The sequence below is a fragment of the Pundamilia nyererei genome, unplaced genomic scaffold (genome assembly GCF_000239375.1).
Source record: "Pundamilia nyererei isolate P.nyererei 1_Seehausen unplaced genomic scaffold, PunNye1.0 scaffold00072, whole genome shotgun sequence".
In the NCBI taxonomy this organism is placed as follows: domain Eukaryota; kingdom Metazoa; phylum Chordata; class Actinopteri; order Cichliformes; family Cichlidae; genus Pundamilia; species Pundamilia nyererei.
In genome coordinates this window covers 1,688,013-1,697,350 of record NW_005187473.1, presented here as the reverse complement: position 1 = coordinate 1,697,350, position 9,338 = coordinate 1,688,013, and the positions used below count along the sequence as shown (strand labels likewise).

The 9,338-nt window shown below is 41.3% G+C and overlaps 1 protein-coding gene across 1 annotated transcript in view; it reads right to left on the bottom strand.

The window, feature by feature from the left end:
- Positions 1-6: 6 nt before the first annotated feature.
- The window catches only part of LOC102210927 (ephrin type-B receptor 1-like), a 124,707-nt gene continuing 115,375 nt past the window's right edge, over positions 7-9,338 (bottom strand). The window contains exons 18-20 of the mRNA XM_005736956.1: positions 6,713-6,909; positions 6,445-6,603; positions 7-3,133 (exon numbers count right to left, since the gene is read on the bottom strand). Of these exons, the coding sequence (XP_005737013.1) occupies positions 3,022-3,133; positions 6,445-6,603; positions 6,713-6,909 (468 nt within the window). The 3' untranslated portion in view covers positions 7-3,021. The remainder of the gene's footprint in view (positions 3,134-6,444; positions 6,604-6,712; positions 6,910-9,338) is intronic.

Sequence of the window (9,338 nt, the reverse complement as noted above, 5' to 3'; positions counted from 1 at the left end):
TCTTTCGAAATAAAAACTTTTCTATAGGAGAGAAAATGAGAAAAATCTAAAACTTAACACAATTTAGCCTCAAGCTAGAATTCAGCATACATTACAGACAGCATAGCTACATATCTGGCTCCTGACTTGTTTACATGCTCTCCTTTCTTTTTTATTATTATGATTTGTTTGTAGGCAACAGATTCAGGGTGGATTAGCTTTTAACTCAGAAACCTGCTTTCACAAACTCCATCTTTAACACTCAAATCATCCTCTTGAGGTTTCTCCAGGTATCCCCTCTGTGGCGAACACTTGTGCTTGAACCAAGACACGCAACGGTATAAACACAAGACGTGTCATAGATCACTTATGCCTTCATTGGGGTTTGGTTTGGTTTTTTCACAAAGACTGACACAGCAACATGTGAAATGGTTCCCAAAACTAACATTTACACTTGCTGAGAAGAAAGAAAAACATGAATCGGAAGAACAGACACACTCGACTACAGATGTTGCATAACGCAGCAAGATGCCTGTCTGTGTTGATAGTTTTCATTTCGTCTGCATGAATTTTGTTTCTTTTTCGTCTATTCTTTTCTTAGGTGGCATTCAATATGAGCTTTTAGGGCGCACTCGTTGTCTCGCTCTTTATTAAACCCCGGAGCCAGGGCTGAAACGGTTTTCTTTCTCTTTTTTTTCCACAGGCATCTATTCACAACGAATTATGCCTCTGAACTACTGACACGCTCCCAGTTGATCTCAATACTTCCTGATAAAATGCTCAATAAGCTGCTGTTGCCAGGCAACAAATGCAATTGCGGGCCGCGCCGTTGGAGTGGAGTTTCAGGGAAACAAGTGCAAACTGAAATGTTTGGAGGTTTTGTTTTTTTTTCTTCTTGGGTTTAAAAAAAAAGAAAAGAAAAGCCACAGACCCCTTCAATGTCACAGTGTTCATAAATAAAAAGACTTTGGGGCATCCCAGCAGTGGCGAGCGGTGGTGCGAGACAAACACAAACACAGCATTTTTTGTTTTTTTTGTTGTAGGAGCCATGCAGCAGTGAAAGCGTGTTAAAAGCAAACAACTGTCACTTCTGTCATCATGAGCCCGAGCTCGCAGCGGATGACAAATAAAATCATAACATCCAATCAGAGGTGCTGATGGGTAATCCGTGCACGCGTGTGACCAGAGGGGTTTTGTTGGGCGGGGTGGTGGTGGTTGGAGGCAGAGCGAGCCTGCTGTTGTTTCACAGCTGGTAATCCGCTCAGCGCTGAGATAAAAGAGATCTCCCAGTGCTTCTCCACCAGTGTGCCCTGTAGTGAGATCAGGCCTTCTTTATATCATATTTTGTTAGGACGAGCTTCAGTATTTAGAAAAAAAAAAGATAAATAAGTCACCAGTTTTGCCTCTTCACTGAAAGCATGTGGTATTTCACTGTATCTCTTCTTGTTTGATCTCTTTATCTCTTCTCTGACACTGAAAAGGTTGCCGTCTGCAGATGAGGAACACGGATAGGTCATTTCCTGTCATTTCATCTGCAAACTGACGCGGCGGTATTAATCGGAGATGTCAATCGGGAAATGAGACTGTCAAAACGGGCTCTGACGGCAACGTGTCCGGCAGCCGGCGAATAAGAAAAATGAATGAAAACAAAGAGTCCTGCATGGCTGCCTGCTGCTGAGCGATGAATGCCACCTGGATGGCGGCCATGACAAAGTTTAGACGGGAAGATCTGTTTCCACGCGTGGACAGAACATGAGCGTTGGATTTCTGGTTGGTTTTGTGCTTGGCTGGCAGGCGGCTTTAGGATTTGCAGCCAAATCACAAGAACACTGGATACCTTTGGTGTCTTTTAAAGATTCTCTGGACACCGCGGCGCTTTCACAACAGGTGCAATCTCGATAACTGGTAATGACACAGTACCCACAGTCTTAAGCTGCTTTATTCTTCTGCGCCACCAAGCATGCATGCACTTTGATTCCTGGCTCAGAAAAGAGAGACATACCACTATGGTTTGAATATTTCTAATTGGCTTTACTCAGTGGGCATTTGTGCTGATTGTGAAACATCATCCATTATGAGTTCTCTGTGAATTAAGTACTTTAAGTAGGCCAGGCCCTGGTAGCACTTTCACTGAAAGAGTTTATCTTTTCATGGCTGCATGGAAAGTACAAAAAAAGAAGGAGAAGAAAAAAACCAGAACACTGAAACCTATTTTCTTTCTTTTTTTGTTTGCAGTCCACAGCACTTCAGAATTTGCTCCAGCGACACTGAACTGTCTGTTGCTGTTAGCGAACGCAAACGCTAATGAGCAAATAGGAAAGAAATATCCCGTATCACAAATATGTACAAACTCTTCAATATGAAGATAGCTTTTTTTTATTAAAAAAGGTCCCCTTTAAACGGTTGGCTCTTGTCAGGATTCAGATGGTAGCAATTTTTCAGGAACACGCTGAAGTAGTCTCTGGATTTAACAAGCCTGCTCGCGCGTCTCGTCTCTTAAAACCCTTTTTGTCAGTCTTTTGGTCCGGTTTGTGCCCCTTCATATAAACGTCTGCTCAGCCACTTCTTTCTTCAAAGCAGAGTGTTTTGTGTCCTCATGAAAAAAACAAAAAACAAAACAATCTTCCTTTAATTCAAGATGGTTTAAATGGTCTGTAGATTTCAGTGATAGCATTCACAGTTATGCTGGCATGTGGAAAAAGGGGGGTAATGATTTTAGAGCCTCATGCTCAGTAAGTTTTCCTTTTTCCCCCACTTATTTTTGTTTTTACTCTTTGTGAGAATAATGCATCTACACTGAATTTCTCCCAGGAGCCATTTTCGTTTTGGAAGCTAAATGGCATAAAAGAAGTCCATCCTGTCACTGGGGGACGGATCTGTCCATGCAGACACACAAATGGCTAACGATGATTTTTTGAAAGCGCGTGAAGTGATTGAGATCTCCAAAAGCAGCAAACTTAATTGTATGAGCTTAAAAACGGAAGTATAGGACAGCCTGCTCGCTCACAGACTGCACCCAGGTCAAGTGTTTCCCCCGTGTGGCTACACGGATTCGGTGGGAGACTGATCATCGGCTTGGTGCCTCATTAGCTGCACGCTGGTCAGGATCTTCTTCTGGTGTCCAGCTAGAGACACTCCGATCCTCTGCAGATCTCTGGGAAGACAGAGATACGGATATGAGGTTTTGTCTTCATAACAACAATCAAATATAAATTGAACACTCCATGTAGTACACCATTTACAAAATCAGTGTTGTGTGTGAATGTGTGTGTGAATGGGTGGATGACTGGATGTGTAAAGCGCTTTGGGGTCCTTAAGGACTAGTAAAGCGCTATACAAATACAGGCCATTTACCATTTTACCATCCTAGGCCCTCTGCTACACCTGACCCACCTCCCGCTTCCTGTGTTTACTGTCACTACCCAAAAGAGGCACAAAAAAATAAATTTTTATATGGTTATCATTGGAACTGCTGTCTGTAGGATTGCAAACCAGGAAATCAACACTACAGTAAACATGAGCAGCGCTTTAACTGGCCAAGAAAAGGTGCCAGTGCTCACAACAGCTTGAACATGTAGTAGAGTCTGTTTGTAACTGCTACAGATTAGTAGCTTGTGTTTAACTAACAGGGAAGATACAGGAGAGGCCATCACTGAGTTATAAAGTGGGTGTGACTAAGGTGTAGGGGCACCCATCCTTGTAGGCACGATTGTCATAGCAACAACAACCACTCACTGACAAGCTTCAATAAACTGCTAGCATCAACTAAGCTAGCTCTAGCTCAGTTAATGCTAATGGCTCACCACAACTATCAACTTCGGCTACACTTTGATATTGAAATGGACCTCGCTCTCGGGATTTGTAAAGCGATTTGAATGGCTGGAGGATCTGAATAAATGTGACTGGACTGGAAAAACTTTTTTTTTTCAGGATTTCAGCATGAACACCACAAAAAGAGCAAAGCAATGAATTCACAATTCAGTTCTGTAACGCATGACGTCACCCCATTGAAAGTGAATGACAGGCCAGAGTGTCGAAGCCTAAACCGCAATACACAAATCCTGCCTCAGTGCAGTGCCGAGTTGTTTCGATGAGCAGCTCTTATATTTTTGCTAAAAGTGGTTGTCAGTCAGGAGTTGTTGCTGCCTGCTCCAGTCTGTGCGTGGGTGCAGGGGCACACATACACAAACACGGGCATGTTTGTGGGTTAACTTTGAAAGGACATTTATTGACATTAATGCATTCTCATGTCTCTTGCTTCTAGTTTAACTACCGCAACTGAGTGCCACACTATTATCCGAACTGTAACCTAAACCGGCTTTAACCTTAAAACTAAAACCTGTAACCCAAAAAAAAATTAACAAACTTTGAAGAGGTGCTGATCCGAGCCAAACTGGTTTTCACAAAGATGAGTGGAGAAGTCCAAACTATATTTTTGACTAAGTTCTTATGTAAGGATGGCTTTGGTTTTCTGTAACAAATAACAGATTGTGGGTTGCATAAAGCTGCAACCCACAATCTGCCCGTTCTGTGCAGCCACAGTTTGAACTGGCACAATCACACACAACATTCAGTGAGTGTATCCTTAGAGCTGTCCTCCTTTCAGTACAGTAGCTTTGTGATTGCTTGCATGTTTGGCGATATCTGTAAGTGTTAGCTGTTAAGAAAAAACAGCCCTGGTTTAGACACACTCTGAATGTTTACTGCATTAGCATATACTGTGTAATAACTTCCTTTCTTAATTCGATAAATAGGTACACCATCCATTGCAGAAAGATGTATTTAGACTAAAAATTTGAGGCATCTTGAAGCCCTTCCAGTTACTGTTCGCCTAAGCCTCATCAGAAATGGTCTCAGTGGAAAGGTGGCTGTCAAGACGCTGTGCTTTAGGGACCGAAACAGGGAAAAAAGGCAAAATCATACAAAACTACACAAGAACTGGATTGAAAATCAGTGACAACAGGTCTTATGGAGTGATGAATACAGACTTGAAATTTCTTGTTCAAATCATCACTAACATGTTCAGAGGAGGTCAGAAAGTAACTACAGCAGTGAGTGTCTAAAACCATCTGCAGAGCAAAGTGTCCTAATTTGGGGGTTTGTGGATCCTGTCTAAACTGATGGAAATCAGATTTTTGGTCCACCATGCAATACCATCTGGAAAGTGCCTGACTGGCAACAGCTTCATTTTTCAGCATGACAGTGATCCCAAACACACTGCCAATGCAGTAAAATCATACTTGGACAGACAAAAATACACAATGGAACACTATCAGTCATGGGTTGACCTCCGCAGAGCCCAGATGAAGCAGCGTGGGATTATCGTGACAGAAAACAGAACAAAAGGCAGCCAACATGCAAAGAAGAGCTGTGAATGACCTTTGAGAGGCCTGGAGAACTATTGCTGAAGACTACTTAAAGAAAGCACAAGAAAGCTTACCTAAGAAAGTTGAGGCTGTTTTGAAGAATAAACGTGGTCATTCCAAATACTGATGTTTATGAAGGAAGTCAATATTTATAACTATGTATTGGGCTTATATGCTATAATTTCTACTCATGTTTCAAAAACTGCTGCAGCTACTCTCCATTTTACCAGCAAAATATAAAGAAATGATGGGCGGTCAAAGACATTTGCACTGTACTGTACATTACTACATATTAGCTATGCAATAGCAACATAGCATGGGCAGAAATTTGAAATCAGTACTATTTTAGAGACCGAATACCTAATTAAAAACTCCTAAAAAGTGACTTCAGGAAGGTATTCCCTCCATTTTTCTCATATTAGTGATTCATTTTGCATGAAAAGTATTTTAAAGTTCACTCAGTATTCTAACTCTGCCTTTATTACACCGTAACTGTGTTAAAATACACTTAATTAATCCCGTTGGTGAAATTTACCCTCTGCTTTTGACCTATTTTAGCTATTTTAGGAGTGGTAGACAGCCACAGTGTAACCAATGGGGACCAGCTCCAGGTCTGGCGCTTTGGTCAAAGGTGAGGGCGGCAACCACGGGTGGACTATTCACAGATAGAAAATTAAGGACAGGCCCAGCAGCTGTCTAAATGAATTAAAGAGACACCTCTCACACATATATGCAATCTTTGCAGGGTAATTCAGACAGGATAAAAGTGATCAACCCATTTCTTCTAATGACAAAACTGAATCATTGATTAAACCCTGCTAAACTGTGCAAATTTCTTTCATGGACTCATTGCTTTTTATTTGTCTGTAATATAATGGCACTTGGAGCATTTTATACCATGAGGCATAGAAAAAATAAGGATGGCAGTAAGCAAGCCAGATACAGAGAGACAGACAAGTGTTCACACAGTCAGCCAACCAGCTGCCCCACCAGTCTTCCAACAAAAAAGATGCCGACTTGGCAGGATCAGCTAAGTGTGAGACTCAGGCAAAGAGAAGCAGACAGACAAAAATAGAGGCAATTTAATGGCTAAACCTACTCAGCTGTGATTTGCGTGACGAGCGGCAAAGAGGTGAAGCCCGAGCCCAAAAAGGAGTCTCTGTACTGGGTCATCTTCAATGCAGCCAGCCAGTCTTCTACTGAGCTCACCCTGCTTAGGTCTGGAGCTCCACGGTCTAACAAGGGATGATGGGGAGGACTGCAGAGAGTAGATACAAGAGAACGTGGAGTTTAAAACAGAGGGAAACAGAGGGATAAGATAGGGAGAGTGTGTTTGTGTATGTAAATGAGTTTGTATCTCTGCTCACCCAGGGACCATGTTGTTGGTGCCGGCTTTGAGAGATGCAGGGTTGCGTATCATTTTGTCCAACATGCTGACAATATCGGGGAACTTTGGCCGGGCATTTCTGTCTTTCTGCCAGCAGTCCAGCATCAGTTGGTGCAGCACTACTGGACAGTCCATGGGAGCTGGAAGTCTGAAGTCCTGCTCTATGGCATTTATCACCTAGGGCACAGCAGAAGAGTCACACAGGAAAAGGAGAAGACCCAAATGACCACAAAAGGTTATAGAAGAAAACTGCAGCATGATGTATATTTAAGGCTCACTGGGGAAAGCTTATATAATCAGTATCTTTATAATAAAGCTTTGGCAAGGCTTAATGAGAAAGATGCAGCTTATTAAATCCGTGCTATTCCTGGTATTCTATTTTCCCCCTTCTAATTTGTACTTCCTTTAGACCTACTATTGTACAGCTTTCCTTCTCTCCATCATTAACTTATGGTACTTTTGTGTTCAGGAAGTTTTCAAAACCAATCACATCACAAGGGTCACGCTCCAAAGAGTCCAGCTCTATCTCCCAGCTGTTTGGGTTTTGACTAGTTCAACTGCCAAATTTTATTTTATAAACAATGTACATTCAATTCAATTTTATTCATATAGCGCCAAATCACAACAGCAGTCACCTCAGTGTGATATATATTGTAAGGTAAAGATCCTACACTAATACAGAGAAAACCACAACAATCAGATGACACCCCATGAGCAAGCAATTGATGAGAGTGGGAAGGAAAAAGGAAGAAATCTCCAGCAGAACCAGGCTCAGGGGGTGACAGGAGGAAGACGGGACAAAAGACATACAGTGCAAAAGAAACAGAGTGAAGAAGAAACACTCAGTGCCCCCAATAGCAAACCAGGCTAACCGATCCAGCCCTGACTATAGGCTTTATCAAAAAGGAAAGTTTTAATCCTTATATTAAAAGTAGAGACGTGTCTGTCTCCCGAATCCAAACTGGGAGTTGCCTTCACAGAAGCCTGAAAGCTGAAGGCTCTGCCTCCCATTCTACTTTTAAAAAAGTAGAATGGGAGGCAGAAGCCAGCACCCTAAGAGCAAAGTTCTCTATTGGGGTGATATGGTAGCAGCCATCTCTAAATGATCTCTAGACTTTTAAACTTGAAGAAATTAATTAGATAATGATATAATAATAGATAATGATATAGCTCTATAGACCTTTTGGGCATCTTAATTTGCTACTTTCGTTTTATAATTGCAATTTATAACAGTCACTGGCAATACAGACAGTAAAAAAACATGCATGTAGTTTCTTGGTCAACAAAAAGAAATCAACATGGAAGTAGCATAAACCTGCATTCTATCTAAAGGCCACCAGATGGCGATAGTTGTGGTTGCAAAAACTCTTCCGGTCCTCCAGAAATTTGGAAAAAGGGCTTTTTGCCTTGACCTCTGTAAAAACTTTTCCCGCAGAATTTATGGTCTCAGCCACTTTTGGGATTTGGGTCATACTGAAAATATTGAATCTGTTTTTAATGTCGGTTATACTATATTTCAAATGGCTGATTATCTATGGCATGAAACCTGAATGTTCATTGGCTAATGACTTGTCAGTCACAAGCCAGTTTCACAGTCAGACCAGACACTCTTTGTCACCAACCAAGATCTAATCATTGGTGCTTGATGAAACATAAAAGACGGAATTCAGAAACCAATGAGTGATGTCATGTTAGCTACGTCCATGATGATCGCCATGGCTAATATCAGCCGATATGGTGATATGTGACTGACATATAAGCACACATCTAGTATCTACAGCGCCCAGTTGTAGGCCAAGGGATTTAACAATATATAAAAGAGTTAGCCAATTAGCCCAAATCAAAGCCTAAAGTCTTGATATATAGTATTGCACTGTATTTAGTCGCTTTTGATATACATTTGACAAAAGTAGGTTTTCATAAATATGAAGGTTTGTGATGTGCGACATATTAAAGGGCTAAAAAGATCATCCCCCTGAGTCGATCTCTCTCGCTGCTGTTTGTCACTTGCTTCAGGCAGACCGCCATACGGCAAAGAGCGGAACGTCTTCTGTGTTATGGCTCCTTTGTGATTTCAGTCGATAAAAACAGGCATATTTTTATAGAACAATCTTACCTCGTTCAGCTTTATTTAAAACCACATAAAAATGAAAACTCGGATTAGTTAAGAGGATCCAATTTCCGTTTAAGAACTTGATCCTGACACAGCGTGCAGTCGCACAGTATATCCAGATATTCATCTCTAAGCAGCAGTAACTTCTGCTGCAGTCTCAGATGTCAAGGCAGGTAGTTTTACACAGAGGAGCTTTTGATTTCATCACGCCAGTGCAGGTACTGAGAATGATAAAGCTCTTTCAAAGTTTTGATTTTTTTTCTCCCTGTGAAAACTTTTAGGCAGGAATTTTGTAAAGCAAAGAGGTTGTGCTAGATGTGTCAGGATACCTTTGAGTGCAGAATGTAATTATCCAGAACATCATGGAATTTAAAACTACCTGCCTCGCCACTCTAAAAATAATCAAAGAAAGGAAATATCACGTTTAGTAACCATTATCTGAAATTATTCGGCCCCCTGTGTCAGATTTGTGAAATTATTATTTTTTATTTCT